A 20,419-nucleotide genomic window follows, 5' to 3' on the forward strand; every position below is an offset into this window, starting at 1 on the left:
CAGGGGGACCTTACAGCAACCTTCCAATACCTGAAGAGAGCCTGTAAGAAGGCTGGACACCTGTTCACAAGGGCATGTAATGATAGGACAAGGGGTAAAGGTTTCAAGCTAGAGAAGGGTAGATTTAGGTTGGACATCAGGAAAAAGTTCTGTAACATGAGGGTAGTGTGTCACTGGAACAGGTTATCTAGAGAGGTGGTGGATGCCCCTGCCCTGGAGACATTCAAGGTCAGGCTTGATGGGGCTCTGAGCAATCTGTTATAGCATGAGATGTCCCTGCTTATTGTAGGGGGTTGGACTAGATGACCTTTAGAGATCCCTTCCAACCCAAGGTACTCTATGATTCTATTAGATTATCCACACATAACAGCTATTATGTATCATCAGTTGCAGGCCAAGTGACACAAATTTTCCAGATTTCCATCTTCCGAAACATTTATACAAGAATGTGTCATTATTTGAAAAGCTGTAACGTGTTGGATAAATAATTTTCTGCTAAAACAAAAGCAGAACTCCTACCAGGCCATTATTTTCTGAGGTAAACCATTCACCTTAATATTTTCTTGCAACTGTGAATACACCTTTTCTCCCTCTCAGATGTTCCCATTTTGAGTTGTTCAGTTCTTTGCAGGAAACGCTCTCTACTTTAAAATGTTATGGACAGGGCATATCCTTTTCTCCAGTGTGATCATGTGAAGTTTTTGCCTGTGGACATTTTAATGCTTTAATCTCACATATAAGCTTTAAAGCCTTAACTCCTCTTTTATCATGAGATCATGGTAAATGCAAGAGGTGGGAACTTATTGCCAATATAAACATATATAAATAATATAAATAATAAATATCATGCCATATGTTATGTCCACAACATCATGGTAAGTATGAAAAGCTACACTAAGAAAAGTTTGAACATATCTTAGAATCTAATGATGTCCCCAGAAGGGTGGAAATGCTCCTTCTGAAGAGAAAAATTACATTTTTATTGGTGTTCTGTAAGTTACTTTCTGAACCAATTACTTGGCAGTATTGCCAGAGAAGTGAAGATGTTTCGATTTGTAATACTTGCCTTTTATAAATCTGTGAATAATCACAGCCAAGAAGTCACCATTTACTGTACAACATTATGTTTCACTGAGGGCATGATGCCCAGCTGGGAACCTTTGCAATGGCTCAGCCCAGAGCTTCTGCCTCAGAGGTTAGGCAATGTGCTGTTACTAATCTAGTTCTAACCTGGATACAATTTCAGATCCAAAAATAGCTTCCTCAACAGCATAAGGTACATTTTTGGTTGGGCTGACATAACTAGAGTAATATGCAGAGTAGACAGAATCATGACAGTTTTATCTCTTTGGGGATGTACTTCAAAGTGGCCGTATTTCTGTATTACTGAGATTCTTCTGGATAAAGAAATCAGATTCACTCTTCTTTGGTCCTTTGGAAGGAAGGATGTGAGATCCTGTGTGGATCAAATTGTAATTGGTAGGAGTCCTCCAGTTTCTTGCTGTTACACCACAGGGTCTATTCAACACATGTTAAAGGAGCTATTATGTTTTTAGAAGGTGCATGAAATGGAAGCACAGGCATCACCTTGTCATAGATATATCTTTGAACAATGCTAGCACAGCAATGACCAGAGCCTTGAGGAAGATCTTGTAAGTTCCACCCAACAGCAGCAGTTGAGGTGTACCTAGTGTGTTCACCTGTCTCTTCAGTCAGGAATTGCTATAAGTTTAGGAAGGCAGTTAACTGTGAACTTAATAAAAATGACTGTGAAATAACCCTAAACACAACAGTAAAATGTGTAATTTCATTATTTTGTTGTTACTTCTTATATCATGTTACTATTTTGATGTAATAGCATCATAGTATGAGTAAAACCCTGAAGCATTTGGGTGTCTTATTTTGACTCTGAACTAATTCTCATTTGTGGTGGCTCTTCTATAATACATCAAAAGGCAGCTTTAAGTCTTTTACATAAATTCATCCCCTAGCAATGCACTGAGAAACTTGGATCTATCTACTTAAAAGATACAGGAAGTCAAAATATTCTCTCTGATTCCAACTTTAGATCTTGCCTTTGAGATTTCACACTTCTTACATACAATAAATAAAAGAAGGGGAGAGCAGACATAAGATAGACTTCAAGTATTCATAGTGCTTGCAAGCACAGTGAACTGAAAATTATCAAAGCAGAAGTCAAACAGGGGAGCCAACTGTGATGGCATGCACAGCCTTACACTTGCCCAGTACTTTTGCTCATGGGCTATCAAAGCCTGAGAGGAACTTCTTCAAAAGAATCAAGCCATTTTCCCCAAGAGAACAACAATATTTATGGTTAGAAAAGAACAGAACTTGAAAGGCCTTTGAAATATTTCAAAACTTATCTGTTCTCTTTTAGTAATAGTTGTTCGTTTTTCTGTGCTTGGAAGACAGTGGGAGGCAAAATCAACTGTCATAAGAAAGGGCAAGTGTAAACATAATCCTGAAGTTTGAAAGGAATGCAGCAAAGCCTAGAAGAATACTGTTGCCTGTAATTTATATTGTTGATAGGTATTAGTTGTATCTTGATTTAATTCTGTTGGGAAAAAATGATTGAATAATGTTATTAGAGGTACTTTTTTTTTCAAGAGGGCTGGTTGGGTTTTTTTTTTTGCAGCAGGAAGATATTATAAAGCACATGTGAGCCAGTACTGGGGGGCAGTTTCCCACAGCACAACATCACACAGTGTTGCTGGTTTGTAAAATGAGCCAAGTAAGATTCTGGAATGATGTGAATTGGCATAGTTTCATTGGCTTAAATGTTGCTTTAACAATTTATACAAATTGAGGGTCTTAATACCTGTTTTGAAGTAATGAAACACAACAAAATGCCACAACATGTTCCAGAGAGGGATTTGCACTGGTGGATTTGAAAGCCCTTGTAATTGAAAGACTGGAGGAAACCTGATAACTGGAAATATTTGTTTCTCAACCTCTAATAAATTACAAGTAGCAGGCTTCATGAGAAAGAGCCTGTTTGTCTGCCTGATACATTTCTGTAGGTCTTTTTCCATAGGTCACTAAAAAAATAATGTATTTAGAAATATTCTTCTATCTGATTTATTACTACTTTATCTTCTCTGTTGAAAACAATTTACTGCTTAGCCTGTTTCTAGTTAGGATGATTTTATGTTTCATGTTAAAAGTGCTTGGAACCAATAATTGTCTTTGAAGACAGCCTGGAAGGTTAATAATGTGACCACAGCTCTAGGTTATAAATGCTTCTTTTCATCTTTCCCACCTACAGGAATACTTAATTTGCAAAAGAAATATTCCAAGCCACATTTTTTCTGTTTCAAATTTTTCTGTTAGAAAATATGTAGCCTGCTCTTCTGACACATCCTTCTTACTCGCTGACTTACTTTCAGGAAGCCCAGAAAATAAATGCATGCTTGAGTGTAGTAATGTTAATGCATATTATATCAGCTGATATAGGGGACTGTTCAACATTTAAGTGTTTCATGTCAAAGCTTAGTTTTACAAGAAACTGCAGTACCTAAAGACTTCCATGTTACCTTTCTTTATACAGGCAAACATTGGCTGGAGTTCAGTAGATATTGTGACAAAGTAAATGTTTTACCTGTAATCAGAAGCGAAAGTACCCCTTTGATTACATCTTATGATTTATCACTAATTTTTAAAAAAAAAATAAACAAAAAATGCAGCAGCTCTGGAAACAAAAGTACAATTGTCAAGTGTCTCTGGCATCTGCCTGTTCCTGGAGTGTATCCAGGACTCAGATAGATCCCATCACACAGACACGTAAAAGACAATTGATGTTTTTAATTAAGAATAATATGTAGCAATTACTCTTCACTAGTTTGTTCACAGAATATTAGGGGTTGGAAGGGATCTCCGAAGACCATAGAGTATCTGTTCAGACAGATAATTTTATTTGTGTTTAATTGGATGACACAAAGGAAAAAGCCAGGAAAAGACTGGATTAGTTAATTTAAACTCACAGTTTGTGGCTGATGAAGCTAGGTGCTCTTTCAAATTTGCTAACTCATATCAGTTTCATTGTATAACTTCAGTGAAATTCAAATGCACAATGTTCATTTGAAATGGTTTAAGAAATGGTAAAACTAGTATTGTATCGAATCTGCACTTGTGTGTATTTGAATAATTTAAAGTCACCTGAAAACATGAGGATGCAAACTTCTTCCTTTCCCCAGTTGTTTATTCTTATGAACAGGTATTTTTTTGGCACTTCTGTGTCAACTATTACACACAGGTATGCTGTCTACTAACAGCAGTAGACATGTAGTGTGGTGTGCACAATGTTGTTTCCATTGGTTCTAGTCTACTGCTTTATATAAATGGACTCTGCAGTGTTACATCTCCAAGATGACAAGAAGCACAGCCTTAGGCCTGCCTCCTGGTTTGTGCTATAATTACTGTGCAAGTTGAACTATGGATTGTACATATGAGATGGAGGCAATTTGAAAATATATAATTTAAGAAAAGTACTTGATGGGCAAAAGACAGTATATGCAAAAGGGATGTCATTCTTCACTGAAAAAGGGCTTCTTGCACAAAACAAGCATCTTGCTGTTTTTCAGATGGCAGCAGAAGTTCATAAAGAGTACTAAAATTTACATTCATTCCTCTCCATTGTGAATGCAGCCATTAATCTTATCCTGCTGACTTACTTTTCTGGAAGGTGGCTCAGCTGAAGCAAATATTAGACCAGCAAGCAAATAATTTCAAGGAGTCACTGAAGAAACATAATCTACAGTCCAACAAAGAAAAAGAGAAGCTTTTGCAGGATCTTCAAAATACCATTAAAGAAAACCAGAATGTTAAACTGCAGCTGGAGGCATCACATCAAAAAACCTTAAAAATGTTGGAGAAAAACAAAAATCAAGAACTCAAGGTCAGTTTATTACATACTAGTATATATAAAAAATATGTATTTATGACATAAGACATATTAACTAGATCTGATTATCAAAACTCAGTTACCTGCTTTTATCTTAATGATGGGTTGCCATTGTTGCCCAAAATGAATTCTGTGATTTTGAAGCCTCATCATCTTTAGAATAAAGGGGCTTTTGTGTTCTGTTTGGTTGGTTTGGTTTGGGTTTTTGGGGGTTTTTGTTTTGTTTTGGGTGTTTGTTTGTTTGTTTGTTTGTTTGTTTGTTTGTTTGTTGGGGTTTTTCTAATATTTGAACTTAGACCACAGTGTGAATGAAATAGCATCATAAAATAATATAGTCTGCCCTCTACAGTTAGGCTGCAATGCATGCAAACTCCTCTAGCTGTGCCCTTGCTGCAGAAATACAAGGGAACTCCTAGGTATATTGTTAACAGGACTCAGTTTTATTCTTTTTCCTCCATTATTCATTTACACATAAATAGTTAAAATAAGTATAGTAGACATGTATAACGATGTGTATTGCCCTACATATCTTCAATAAATCAATTCTGTAAGTGCATAACCAAAGCTTTTAAAGGTTCAAGTGGCTTTATTTAAGTGGCAAATTATTAATGCAATATATTGAGGTTCTAAAGAATGTTGCTGTTTGAGGACAAAAAAAAAAAAAAAAGTCAACTCAAAAAACCTACACGTGATTGTGACATGGACTGCATGTGTCCCTGTGTAGATTGCACACCTTCAGGAAAACCTCCTTACTAAATTTATATAGTAAAATCATCCTAAGTAGAATTTACTATCTTGATTATATCTTGAAAATAAAATCCCAGCTTTAATAAAACCAAGCTGAAGGTAGTAAACTGGTAAAAATTAAACCGAGGATAGAAGTTTGCTTTTAGAGGCACAACAGAGCAACAGTGTATCAGCAGTGCTTCTAACAACAGTGGAAATTTTAGCCAAGAACAGGACAAGGAAAGGTGAAAGCCTTTGTCTGATACACTGGTAAGTAATGACATACAGATCAAATCGGGGGGGATTTGAATGTTGATTCTAATGGCAAATAGTGCAAAGATGCCAGTGTTATTATTTCATAATGTACAACAAATCTAATAGCTGACACCTTGATAATTTATCTTGTCCCTATTAAATTTTATTTTTTAACTTCAGCTAATTTTTATTCTTGTGTTGATGAAGTGTCATATGAAGTGTGATGAAAATAAAAGTTCTACAATGAAAGACCAGATTCATCCTGGCATTAAAAGTAAAACAACAAAGTGCTAAATATGCTCCAACTACTTTGTTTTCTTTTCTGGGTTTTTTTTTTTTGCTTACAGGAGGCAGAAGAACGTTTGAAAAAGGAATTTAATGAGACTTTCAAGATCCAACATCAGTCTCATAAGCTGGAAATACAAACCTTGGAAGAGAAAGCAAAAAAAGAATTACATGACGAACTCGAACAGATACAGAAGCAGCAAACCCTGTTGCTAGGTATAATGTCTCATGTCTCACACAGCTCCTACTGTTTGATTATATGCTGAAAAGCACTGAATTTCTTAGCATTCAATTTCTCTCCCATCTTCTGGGAACTCAGGACTTTGTGAATCTCCTTTTCCATACTTTGTAATTTCAGCAATACAGACTTAATATTCTTTGTTAATATAGCTCTCAACTGTCAGCAGCAGAATGGTGCTGGGTGGGTGTTCTGGTGTACAACATTTAGGTATGCATTATCAGCTATATTAAATTGGAATATTGTAGTTTATATTACTTTCCTCTTTTTTTTCTATGATGTGAAGAATTATGTGTGGTTCAAGTTTGTTCTGTTGAGTTCAGCAGTGTAGATCAGTTTTGTTTAGTCAGTTTAGAAAGTTCTCTGAACTGTTCAGAACAAAGAACACTGCTTTAGGGACCTGTAATATCTCTGGGCTTGAACTCGGTTTATTGAACCATCTATAAAAGGTTTTTTAATTAAAGAAAGAATAATTTGAAAGTATTTTAAGTACAAACTGGATTACCTTCTTGGGATTTTGTTCAGTATATAAAATTCCCTAGAAAAATGTGTTGCTCTCTGAAGTTTTTATGTTTAGTAGATGAATTCTGTTCTTTTTCAGGAAAAATTGTATGGAGACAATAGGTTAAAAAAAACCCAACAAAACAAAAACCCGAAAACCTTATTTCTCCTTGTACTTGATCAATCCCAAAACTTGTATCCAATATACACAAAAGTTGCAGTATATGACCAATCTGCTTATGTAAATCTTGTGCTTCTCTAACACAACTAGAGCTCTCCTCAGTCTGCCTCATGGCTCTCTATAGAATTCCAGTGGACCTAACAGGGAAGCTCAGGGGTGCTCCAGTAAAGTTCAAGGTTAGAAGGAGCAATTCTAGTGCTTTAGTTTTCAAAACAACTGCCTCAGAATTACCTCTCTGATTATGATGTTAAGTCATTGCTATTGTAGCTCCGTATCTTCTTGCTATTGCTCAACTGAGATAGTTGTCTAGTAATAGGAGGCCATTATATCTAATGGTGAAGGAGAGGAGGAGCAAAGCAAAATCCAGTATATGAACATTTTCATCTACATTGTCTATATCTGCCTTTTCCATCCAGCTGGCCTCTGACTGCCTTAATGATTGTCTGATTTTTACTAGGATCTCTACGGTTGGAACTCTCTGAGCAGCAGACATCATGCACTAATCTTAAGAAACAAATAGAAGAACTCCAAACAGAGCTGAGGAGTGTGAGGACACTGAAGAAGCAACAGGCAAGAATCCAGTTTTTACTTGGCTACCACGTTGTGTTTTGCAAAAGCAGCAGTATCACATTCTTCTCTCTGGAGGTAACAGAAGTGTACAGAATCTCTTGCAGAAATTGAATGGGTTTCCTTCTTACATCACACTTAAAAATGTTAGAATTGTTTATCATCCTTTATTCCATTTACAGAACAAAATCTACAACTCAATTAAATTAATGAATTTTATAATAAAATAAACTTTATGAGGGCTATAAAATATGTTCAGGAAGTTTTGATCACAGATTTTGTGTTGCACGTAGTATTACACATATTACTGAAAAAGCAGTGCAAAAAAGTCAGTGCACACAATTCCAGTGAGCTCTTTGCTTTAAATAATTAGAGGCTGTGAATAACTAAATTTGGCCTTTTTCTTAGGAAGGAAGTAGCCAGAGCCAGATCAGATCTCTTCATGATGACCTGGAAAAATGTCAGAGTGAAATTACCGAACTCAAGAAAGAGAATTTACTTTTGAAGGATACAATGGAGCTACTCAGTGCTGAGCTGGAGTTGCAGAAGCAAGAAGCTGCCCAGCTCCAGGATAGGGAGAAACAGTACAGAAGGTTTGCCTTGAATTCACACTTCACAATGCTATCTAGAGAGTCAATAATAATGCCAGCATAAGGTTTTCTAAATGTAATGAGTGTCAGAATCTCTCTTTTCTAAAGTACTAATTTTATAAGTTGGAAGTTTTGCAAAAGCAGTAGTTCATTTCACATTTCTTCCAGCCATGATAAAAGTATGTGAACTAACTGTTCACTATATGTCACAAAGAAGTATGTCCAGTGTAGCCCCATAGGAGTGACCTTAGAAAATCTGCGCAGTATCTGATTTTTGAAAAGCGTTGAAAGACAGAAACACACCCCACCCCAAACTCACCCAAGAGCTATTGAAAAAATGTACAAGTTTCTAAGAATAAATGTCAGTTTCTCATACATACTCTGTAGCTAAAACCAATGGGTTGTTAACTCTAAAGGGACACCAGAGAATGCTGTATGTAGTCTGTGAGATTGTGCTTTGGCTGTTAACAGCCAGCTTTGCACTGAGGGAGGAACAGCAGTGATAGCAGATACTGGCAGTGCCTCTGGGTGGATGGAAGCCTGGAGCTGTAATGTGCTGTCAGAGCACAGGAAGGGTAAGCTCACTTGTAGTCTTGACTGTCTTTGTAGAAAGTAACCCACATCCTCTTAGTGTAGCCACAGGCTACACAGGCTCAGAGCACGTGTTACACTGCAGTAATAGCAGTCTCCCCATCTGCCTACAAAGTGCAGGGCTTGCCTTTTACATGGAAGAAAAGACTGAGGTTCACTGCCCAGTGCATTTGTACGGCTGTTGAATCCTTTGAAATGTCTGGATTATCATATTTAACACATTCTCTTTGCAGAGAGATTGAGGGATCTGGTGCATGGGTACCTTTCAATTCATTTCTGCAGTGGTGTAGAATGTATGCCCCTAGCTACTCAAGCTGTATATAAAAAAGGATTTCTGAAGAGTATACCCTTAAAGAAATCTTTAAAATTATGTCCTGCATAGTCTAGACAAAAGCACTCAACGGATTCACTGTCTCTCGGCAATTTTAGAGTGGCCAGAATAAATCTGGTGCTCTCTACCAGCCTAGATACTTAAAGAATGAAAAATTAACTTTTTAATTTTTTTTCCCTCTGCACTCTTTGGAGAGTTACTTGAAGTTACTTTAATTTCAAGCTTTTGAAGATAAACAGAAAGAATTACAAACCAGAGAGTTTGTTTAGTGCCCTCCAACTATCCTGAAGGAATTTACAGGCTCTGTTCATGAAGAGAAGGATTATTCACATCAGTGATGAGGTCTAAAAGGCCTCAAATGCTAAAGCTGCTGAGCTGGAGAAGAATATTTACAGGGGATGGATGATGTAGTTCTACTACAGAAAGCACTTGAGCAGGAAGCATTAATGGAAATTATGTATATAGAATTCCTTCGAATAACAGGAGGTAGGACCAAAGAGCTCAAATGGTCCTAGGCACCTGATACAGGCTGCTCTGAAATTAACCCATAAAGATCTGGAACATTAACTTGCAGCTCTTGTTTTGCTTTTGCAGGACCAATAATTTGGGTAGAGGAATAGTTAAATTGGTGAGTGCATACAAGTAACAGCTTTTTATGACCTCACCCTATGCAGTTGTTTCTGTTTTGAAAGCTGAAAGTGACTTGTTATTTACATGTGCCAAATTTTTATAACCATTTATTTTACACTACTATTCCTACTGTTGCAAAGTAAGTGAAACCAGTAATCTCCTTGAATTAATCATTCCCATTTCCATTCTCTTGAATTATGTCCTTTTGAAAGGACTAGGATGAAAGCAGACAGAGGTTTGGGTTTTTTTTAATGGGAAGAAAGGACAAGTCCCAAAACAGCTACTCTGAAAGAGAGCTTTTATTCTGCCCCAGAAGGTCCATTTCAGGGATTCTGCTCCCATTTTCCCTCTTATTCTTCTGCTTTTTGTTTTGTGCCAAGGGCCAATCAATCACTCCCATGGCTGTGATCTAATTTCAAGGGCGGAGACTTCTCATGGGCCTTTTGGTCTTTCCTGAAGCATTTCAGGAACAAGTGAAAGGGGATTAGAAGTACATTAAAAATAAGGGGAACGGGGGGGCTGTGTGGAAAGGTAAACTGAGTATCTTTTGTGAAAATTACAATTCTTAACAACCTCCTGAGTTTGACATGTCTGTTTTAATCAGTAAACAACAGAACGTGGGCTCTGCATTCAGTTAATGAAAAAAATTTCTCCAAGCTTCAATGAAACATGAGCAAACAAAAGGCAACAAGCTGACAATGACTCTTCAATAGATCTCTGTTCATTTTGGGATTGGTATCAGAAAGCAATGTTATTAACTGAAAAATGTTAGGCACTTTTTTATTTTTCAGTTTACAGTGTTAATCAAATAGCAGTATCTTTGAAAATAATAGTCTGCTAAAGACAAATATAGTTAAAGGCACTGTTATAATGTTTCATACATTGACATTTTGAAAAAATATATTTAGGATGGTGGTAGGCAGTATTAAATATTTGTAGTGCCATAATGTGATTAAATACAGAATCAGAACCTCATATTGAAATCCAAGAGATTTCAAAATAAATTTGCTTAATACAAGTGAGTTCCTATGGTACTTAATTGTCATGTTTGACCACTAAGATTGATACACAAACTAGCCATAGACAAAATGTCAATAGCATAATTTTATAGAATAGAACCTCCATTTCCCGAGGGCTGAAATTCTCCAAATAATTTTACTCTTCCTCAGTGTTTGTGTAGTTCTTCAGATTGCATCTGAAGTGTCAAAGTCAAATTAGTGAGCAGAAGCTCAGAGCTGAGCCCAATTAACTACCCATATAGTCGATATAAAACCTCAAAACCACATACGTTGATCAATTATAGTAAACTAGTATTGAAACATGAGAATTCAGACGTATTTTAATACCAATGAAAAGCTACTGGTAGAAGACCTCAATGTCAACCATAAAAAAGAACTGGACATACTGAAATAAGATCACCAGAAGGAAATTGAAAACATATTATCTGATTTCAGCAGCACTTGGGCACATCTCCTGACAAAAATTTTCTCCTAAGAAACTAAGTAAGTAATTTAAATAAACTCTGGTTCATACTTGTAAAGGTCTATTTGAAATTCTTATTCTTAGAATGTATATATTTTTTTTATTACTCACAGATAGAATATTAAAAGCACTGACCTAGAATTGTATAGGTATTTTCTTTGCAAACATAAAAAGACCCATATATATATTGTAATAAACTTTGAATATAATTTAATGTAAAGCATCATACATACAGTTTTACAGTGCTAAATTAAAACCTGCATTTAGTATCTTGAAATTTTATGAAGTGTAAAATCATGTTTGCCACAGATGATACTAGAGGTCTTGATCCATGATCTTGTACTGAATTTTGCTCAGCAGACCACCATCTTTGAGGTTATGCCCTTACTCATTCTCACTCCTTTGTGAGTTTTCCGGGACAGTCCCCATTAACTCATGTAAATAAATGCATTTTGCAGCCCCCTGTGGAGTTAAGTAGTTCTGTGGTGCTTCAAACTACAGGAGAGGCCCCTCAAGAATAATCCTTGTGATTATCATTATCTATTGTCCTTTGTTCTTATTCCAGCTGTGTGGCATAGGTCCAGGAGAGAGACGTACTTGCATGTAGGCAGATCTCAAACCATTCAGATGTTAAGATTTATCTTTTTATCTAAATTCTGAGATACACTAAATTAAGAGTGTAAGATTAGGGGGGGTCCTCTCAAAAATGTTTACCCTTACCTAAAAAACCCCACAAAACGATGCTTTGTGTTCTGTAATGTATTTCTCAGTATGGCAGGTGAACTTCATAGCACTCAGTTTCTCAAGCAGCAAAATTTATTAACTTGGCTGGTGAAATAATGACTTGTTTTCTCATGGCTCAATCAATTGTATGTTTCCACACAATCTCTAAGAAGGTCTAAGTTCTCATTTGAATCTTTTGCCAGGATTTAAGGCATTTAAGGAGCTGAACTCACACTACAGGTTGTAACTTAGAAAGTCCCTCTTTTCATGAATGTTAGAGGAACTGAGTATTTCTAAGGCCTCTATTAAATATGGTTGGAATTCACCTGTGGATTCTAAAGTTATTGGGTCAGAAAAGAGAACCAGTAGATCAACACAGACATGCATAGATACTCTGACAGTTTTTTTTCTTTAGGAAACTAGTCTAGCAAGGTAATGTGCAAGCTTGTTAGTATTTTACACCAGGGGCTCGATTTTACACTGGACAGATGTGGTAGGTTAATCCTGGTGGCAGTTTAATTTGGAACTCCACAATATTCTATACTTATATGTAATCCATCTACAGATGCCCATTTATAAAAAAAAATGCTGTTTTGTCAGAAAGGCCTGACTATGTCCCTGTATTTTAGGCTTGGAATTTAGGGCAGTGTACAGCCTGCGTATCTCTTGAACCTGGTCTGAGGAAGTATTTTCCGGTCTGCATTTTCTTTGGTACAGACTTAGAGAATTAGAAGAAAAGTCAAGAAAGTGGGAGTCCAGAGCAGAAGATGCACACCTTATAAGCTGTCTGCAAGACAAATTAAGTGAGAGAGAAGAGATTATCAAGAAGCTGGTGGTAAGATTTTCTTTTATATGTAAACATGTATTTTGGAATCTGCTGGTATTCACTGCTTCTGGCTGATACTTTCTGTTCTGGAATATTTTGAAAAATATGTTTCCATACCAATTTCAAACAAATAGATGTTTCCATACACATAACTTTCTTTCCCCTCAGGAAGGAAGAAAATGTCAGCATTCACTTCTAGCCAACACTGAATCTTACAGGAATCGATCATTTTCTTTCAACCCTAATACAGGATGCTTGTCTTCTTCCATGAAGGTAACATGGGCAATGCAATTAAAATGACAAATTGGGATTTTTTATTGCTACTTGAATCATACAGATGGTCAGGACAATAAAGATCCCATTAATTTTTATGGTTATGTTGTTCAGTAGAATTCTTTCCAGTAAGCCAGCCTACAGTCAGGTGCTGAGTATAACATAAATTCAGTAGAAGTATGTATGCACATAGATGCAGGTGTTTAAGCAAATACAATATACTGCGAAGTCTTCCACTTGGGTAAGCACAGGCATTGCTTGCAGATTTGAGACTTGTTATTTGGCATATTGTGTGCATCAAAGAAAATTATTAACTTGGACTGCACAGGATCTGTCCTTTGTCATTCCAGCCCCTCTGTAAGATACTGTCTATAGTCTTGGAAAGATGGGAGGTCGATTTGGTGGAAATCACCTAACTGAGCTCTGCAGAGCTATCAGCTTTGATGTATCTAAAACCTCAAGGTCAAATACACCAATTATTTTAATTGGTTTCCCTAATCCTTGGATCTTCACAGCTTACACTGAAAATTTATTTTATATGCCTGTAGAAAAATATGGGAATCTTCATTTTTGGGTGCTCCTCACAAAGCTGTCTAGGAATGAGTTATTGTTGAAGGTTTATAGTATGAAGTGTAAAAAAAATAATGCATGTGTAATGAAGTGTTCTGTTCCAACAAAAAGCACCAAAAGAAAACAGTTGAGGTGCCCAGTCGTGTTGTCAGTGTTCCGGATTTAGCTTCCTATGCAAAGAGCTTCTTGAGCTGTGACTTGAGATCAAGAAGAAGTGCTCCTCAAATAAAAAAGTCTACAAGCTTAGACCGGAGTCCTGGCGGCCTCAGGGTGGGTTCTCCATCAACACAGTCCTCAGAGAGCAGTGCTGCCACAAGGTATTTGTCCATTTTGTAGTGACTTGTAAGTTGATACATGAATTGGTATTTGGAATTGTGTAGGCATTCAAACACATTAGGCATTTGGTAATATTGATGTAAGGTTCCTGCTGGGCAGTGAAGTCTGTGTTCAGTTCTCTGAAGACAGACCCAGAAGTTTATTGCAGGAGTAGGCTATGATCACTGCCCAGCACAGCTTATGATTGCAAACCCTCCCAATACAGAAAAAAAGAGAATTGCAAGTATCTAAGTAAGAACGTAGTTAATAGTGAACATGGCTGTTTAAAACTTGAGGCCTGTATCAGTGGTTCTGTTAAGGATGTGTTTTCCTTCTTGCTTTTGTTTCCTCATTGCACTTGGTAAATGTAGATTGAATATTTTTATTTTAATTAGTCTAATCTGATAGTTTTTTTCTCTGAAAAGCTTGAATTTTTAACATTTATGAGTTAATATTTAAACAATGTTTAGCATTTTATAAACATGATTGAACTATCTCTTCAAGAAATAGTTTAAAAAATGAAGTTAGCAGTATGCAGTTATGATAATTTTAAAAAAACAAAACAAACAACCAATAAACAACAACCTACCACTATTCTTCAGAACAAAAGCCAGCCTTCTCACCTATCTCCTAGTGTAAATTAATTATCCTATAAATTGTGTGCTACTGAGTTCTTTCCATGAAGGCAGATGGTGCTGACTGCTGCCAAAGACAATAACCTGGGACATAGGCTTGAATCCAGTTTGGCAGTTCCTACATCTTAAAGATAAAAGCATTCTGTGTCATGCCAGATGTCTGCCAAGCCAAATCAGATTTATACTTTAAAGGGAAACATACAGAGAGACTGAAGGTAGCTTGGCTGCTACTTACATTAAATCAATCAATCATAAATGAAGTCATATTGACTACTATAAGCTAACCAAAATTAACATTAATCAAGCATCCTGAATGCTGAAAAAAACAGAGGTTATGTAATAGGATTTGTTATAAAAAACAGCTAATATTGAAATAAATATTAGTTCCAAAGAAAACTTTTACCCAACATTTTTAGTGTATAAATTGTTTCATATTTTTAAAGAGTGAATTGCAACTGCCATTATCTGATTTTCAAGACTTCTATTCTCAAACCATGTTTTTTATTCTTTTTTGATATGTCAAGAATTGTGTTAAAACATTTCTCCATAGCTGTTCAGCCCTCCTTAATGCTCTTGTTTGTTTTACCATCAGTGCTGTTAGCCCAGCTATTAACCCAGCAAGCACAGATCCCTCTAGAAATTGTAGCTGGTACACTTTTGCCTCATGCAGTTCATCTGAGCACAGATCCATTTGTAGGATCATGAGTTTTTCCAGGAAAAAAAAAAAAAAAAAAAAAAAAAAAAAAAAAAAAAAAAAAAAAAAAAAAAGTATTATACTTGTGAGTAAATAAATATGTACATTTTAAGTGATGCTAATGCTTATTTGTTTCCACAGGACACACTGCAATGAACCACCACAAACCAAAGATGACCAAAAGCAAGACCCACAGCCTCAAGAATGGTTTACTAAATATTTTTCATTTTAAAGAAAACTATGACCATACTTCTCAGAATTACTAGAAAAGGTCTTCCTGCTTTCCTTTAGGGCATGATAATCCAATGTACAATTTAGAAAAAAATAAGAAACATGTAATTTCCATGTAAATAATTAGGAGCAACATGTAATTGCTATGGAGTTACAGGCATGGATTTCAGAAAAATGCCTTTTTTTTTTTTTTAACCACCTCTTTAAATAATGAACAAAAAGCAAAATTCTGAATACTCGTATGTGAAGACATTTTAATCAAGAGATCATCCCACTCCACAATTACAGTCAATATGCAGTTTGGTCTTTGATATGTCCTGTCAATCTGTCCTCTGCTGAAAAAAAGATCATACTTCTGTAGGTTTATACATTTGCTTAACCAGCTGTTTAAAATGATTTCTGCATATAGTAATGCAACTTTTTATATTTTAAGAGGTTTTTTGTTAAAATTGTTTTAAGCCATACAGCATGCAGTATACCTTCAACAACAGCATGTTTATAGCAGGTTGGTTTAGAAATACTTCCCAGTTTGCTTAATAAACTGTTTTGTATAGTCAGCATTGCAATATAATATTGTTGCACTTCAATACTTGTAACAATCAGCCTTTTAAATTAGGATAACAGTATGACAATTACACTTGTTTGTAAATAATCCATTTCCATATTTTGCAAAATAGTGCTATTTATGTTGAAGTGTGAGTCAGACTGATACAGAGTTCCAGCTTTATGGGAACTGCATCCTTGTACATTTTATCTCAATATTGCTCTTATGTCTGCCAAAATGCCATGTGTGGGAATGACTGCATTTATCAGATCATGCTAGCTAACATTACTGGGAGAAGAGACACCCATGGAGAAATGAACCCACAGGTAATTCATCAACAAATGTGAAAGCAGCCTAGAGTTTCAGACAAGATAGCTCATCTTCAACTGCTGTATGATTTGAAACTCCGTTTAATTTCAGCAAGCAGGGTCCAGCTACATAGGAAGGTTTAGGGGTGTGACGAGGTGTGCCTCCAGCCTCACCTCTCCTGATGTCTTAGAGCCAGCAAGCACTGCACCAACACAGCACTTACTGCAGAACAACTACTGCTCCTCAAAAAGGTGGCAGAAGGGACAGAATGCTTCTGCAGGCCAATACTTTCATCCTAGCTGTTTAGTATTTTTTCCAAGATTAACTGCTTGGTGAGAAGGAGACTGGCATCAGGTTTGGCAAAAAGACACTTTTTATATTTGGAAAACCAGGCCAAAATGGTGTACAGTAGCACTGAAGCACATTGGTGTGTGTGAGATTAGAATCATAGAATCATAGAATCATAGAATCTTAGGGGCTGGAAGGGATCTCAAGAGATCATCTAGTCCAACCCCCCTGCCAGAGCAGGGTCACCTAGAGTACATCACACAGGAACTCATCCAGGTGGGTTTTGAATGTCTCCAGTGAGGGAGACTCCACAACCTCCCTGGGCAGTCTGTTCCAGTGCTCTGTCACTCTCACAGTAAAAAAATTTTTTCGGATATTCACCTTGAACTTCCTATGCTCCAATTTACACCCATTACCCCTTGTCCTATCACTGGTCATCACCGAGAAAAGCCTAACTCCGTCCCCCTGACACTCACCCCTTACATATTTGTAAACATTGATGAGGTCACCCCTCAGTCTCCTTTTCTCCAAGCTAAAGAGACCCAGCTCCCTCAGCCTTTCCTCATAAGGGAGATGTTCCATTTCCTTAATCATCTTCGTAGCTCTGCGCTGGACTCTCTCGAGCAGTTCCCTGTCCTTTTTGAACTGAGGGGCCCAGAACCGGACACAATACTCCAGATGTGGCCTCACCAATGCAGAATAGAGGGGGAGGAGAACCTCTCTTGACCTACTAACCACACCCTTTCTAATGCACCCCAGGATGCCATTGGCCTTCTTGGCCACAAGGGCACATTGCTGGCTCATGGTCATCCTCCTGTCTACCAGGACCCCCAGGTCTCTTTCACCTACACTACTCTCCAGCAGTTCAGCCCCCAACCTGTACTGGGACATGGTGTTGTTCTTCCCCAAATGTAAAACTCTGCACTTCCCCTTGTTGAATTTCATCATGTTTCTCCCCGCCCAATTCTCCAACCTATCTAAGTCTCTCTGAATGGCAGCACAGCCTTCTGGTGTGTCAGCCACTCCTCCCAGCTTAGTGTCATCAGCATGTACAGGGCTAAGTTTTTCATTAGTTTTCATCCACTCTGCCCTGAAATGTTCAATAAACCATTACTAATTCTGATTTCCAGGGTTAAAATATTCCAATTGTGTCCCTAAAATGGTGTCCCTAGAAAGTGGCTTTCCTGACTACATAGATTAATTAAGCTTGTACCAGGCTTTTTGCTGTTTCCATCCTCCAGAATCCTTCTTTGGCTACATATACATTACTAAAAAGTGCACCTCAGCAGAAGCTAGTTCTGTGGGCTGGACAGTGCTGATGACCAATATCCACAAGGAGTGCTTTTTATTCTGGGGGTAGATATTCTGGACCATTTCTACACTAGCCTGGAAGATAGAACACTAGTAATGTTGGTCCTGCATTACGTACACCCCCAGGGTATGCACTGTGCCATTTCATCCTGTAAGAATCAAATTTGTACAGTCTGAGACCCCTTTGTGAGGTAAGCAAAAGTTCAGTGGAGATGGACAATTCACTCCAATAAAAGTACACTCTTGACCTGAGCTCAATACAATTTGAAAGGTGCTTCCGTAGTGGTACTGAATGGATCATTACTGGATCACAATCTAAACCATCATCTTTGCAAGTATTTTAATCATACCAGAAAGGATAGAGTTAGGGGGAAGCTAGGGTCACCCTTCCTAGAATGGATGCCTTCTAGAAAACACAGAAAGTATCCTAAGTAGCAACTCTGCGTATTTTCCATTGAAATATAAAACCAATCCATATTTTTTGGGAAAAAAAAGATAATTTAATTTGCTTAATTGTCTTAACTATTTATATTTGCTGTACAAATGACATTATACAAAAAGCATACAAAGTAAAAAGAGCACAACTGCTTTACACTATTGAAAATATTCATATATGTAAAGTCAAAGATCATGTTTGCTTCATTGGAGCTGGAATATTAGCAGATGCTTGTTCTAGGTAAGCTAATGGACCTTGAGACATTTCTGCAGGCTTTTTGTGCTGTACGCTGATATCTTCCAGGACCTGTTGCCAGTGTCGCAGTTTACCCAAATGCTTCTGAATTAATGCTTCCTTTCTCTGCAATTCATTTCTTAATTCTGAAACATCCTATGGATGAAAAAAATGTGTAAACAATCAGTATTAATAATAATCATCTCACATAAAGAGCATGTAATTTTTTTAGCCTGAGTTTTCAAGCTGATCTTATGGTGATTCTAATATTGGAAAAATGTATAATGGAACAGAGGGAAAGCACTAGGTCACTTATTTCAGAGATCATAACTTCCAGCAAAATTTGACTGACTAGTTTGTTCCTTCCAGTGAAAATATGTGTTCTAACAGTCCACAGAGCTGCAGGCATCCAGCTTCTCCAGGTTCCTGGTGCAAGCTATGTTAACAGTCAAGTTCTACCAACTTAAGATACAGCATCATGTCGAGAAACCCAGAATTTATGTGACCAAGGTAATTAACTGTACAGGTACACAGCTTATCTTACCAAGTACAACACAGATAAATTAATTTAAACATACCTCTTTAATTACTTGTTCTGGTTTCTGGACTGAGAGCTGCAGTCTTTTTTGTAGAAAAAAGCATTCAGTTTGTCTTGCAACATCCAGAAACTTCTGGATGCACTGGTCAACACCTAAACATAACAAAATAGGAAGAGGTGATTCCACAAAAGTAGTTATGAGGCGGATACTGGTAGCTGTCAACATGTTATAAAACCACTTTTCACAGAACTTTCTAGAAAGAAAAAATTAAGATTTACTAAAACAACATATGTATAAAACCAAGATGCAAATTAAATGTCTGCATAAATCTCTTTTTCCCAAGTTTTATTACATTTTTGACAATGAAGAGTAGTTCCAAAATAATTTGTGGAACTTGGTTGAATGAACATGTTGCTGCATGCCAAAGCAACAAGCACCACGTAAGGTTCTAAAACACAGGCATATTTAGGAGAATATTCTGCCATAATATATTATGCACTACTGCTTGATAATAAAAGCTTTTCCATTCCAGCATATGAATAAAACCCAATACCACGTAAGGAAATTTCAAAAGTATTTATGCTAGCTTTGGAGAATGCTTGAGAGTCAAGCTTGAAAAATATGCCAGGGAAAAGTACACTTCTAAGCAGTATTCGAGGGGCATTTTTAACTTCCTGTCTATACCAGCCCAGTATTAATGATGCCTCCCACAGAGGTGCCTGTCACACAGGCCTTAGAGCATTGCTACTCATCTAGGCTCTCCTTTCCCAGCTTTTAATTACTGCTTCATCAACATTACCTTCTTAGTTTCAGAACAGTGTATGTCATTGCCCGTTAATATAACCCCACACAACCCCCGGAGCCGGCTGGCACTCGGACCTTTCCCTAAGACCCCGATCATTCCATGTGTGAGGCTCCGAACAGCGTTCCACCTGGGAAGGGGGAGAAACCCCGAGCTGTATCAGAGTCGCCGTTCAGACACCCTGAATTGGTTTTAAAACGCTTCTGGCCTCAAATGACAAGGCACGTGTACCCTTGGCAAAGCTCAAATGCACCTGCAAAACTTCCCAAGTTTTAGGGAAAGTTAACCGTAAATGTGTAACCCCAGCCGTGCCCCTCAGTATCCAGGCCTGCGGAATAAACCCGTGGCGTATGCAGGGCTTTTCTGAAGCCCAGCAGAGCTGCAGCACCTC

At 37.2% G+C, this 20,419-nt stretch overlaps 2 protein-coding genes across 2 annotated transcripts in view; one reads left to right on the forward strand and one right to left on the reverse strand.

Annotated features, from left to right (window-relative positions):
* FAM184B (family with sequence similarity 184, member B) overlaps nt 1-11,905 on the forward strand; it is a 37,440-nt gene extending 25,535 nt beyond the window's left edge. The window contains exons 5-10 of the mRNA XM_010003124.1: nt 4,703-4,915; nt 6,250-6,403; nt 7,565-7,752; nt 8,083-8,267; nt 9,781-9,814; nt 11,864-11,905. Coding sequence (XP_010001426.1) covers nt 4,703-4,915; nt 6,250-6,403; nt 7,565-7,752; nt 8,083-8,267; nt 9,781-9,814; nt 11,864-11,905 — 816 coding nt within the window. The remainder of the gene's footprint in view (nt 1-4,702; nt 4,916-6,249; nt 6,404-7,564; nt 7,753-8,082; nt 8,268-9,780; nt 9,815-11,863) is intronic.
* A 6,619-nt stretch (nt 11,906-18,524) lies between these two features.
* MED28 (mediator complex subunit 28) lies at nt 18,525-20,054 on the reverse strand. The gene is made up of 3 exons (XM_010003126.1): nt 20,026-20,054; nt 19,266-19,479; nt 18,525-18,843 (listed from the first exon to the last, which is right to left on the reverse strand). Exons 1-3 carry the CDS (start codon nt 20,052-20,054, stop codon nt 18,646-18,648), a joined length of 441 nt encoding a protein of 146 aa, XP_010001428.1. The 3' UTR covers nt 18,525-18,645.
* Nucleotides 20,055-20,419: the final 365 nt, after the last annotated feature.

This window comes from Chaetura pelagica, unplaced genomic scaffold (assembly GCF_000747805.2).
Source record: "Chaetura pelagica isolate M959 unplaced genomic scaffold, ChaPel_1.0 scaffold147, whole genome shotgun sequence".
Lineage (NCBI taxonomy): Eukaryota > Metazoa > Chordata > Aves > Apodiformes > Apodidae > Chaetura > Chaetura pelagica.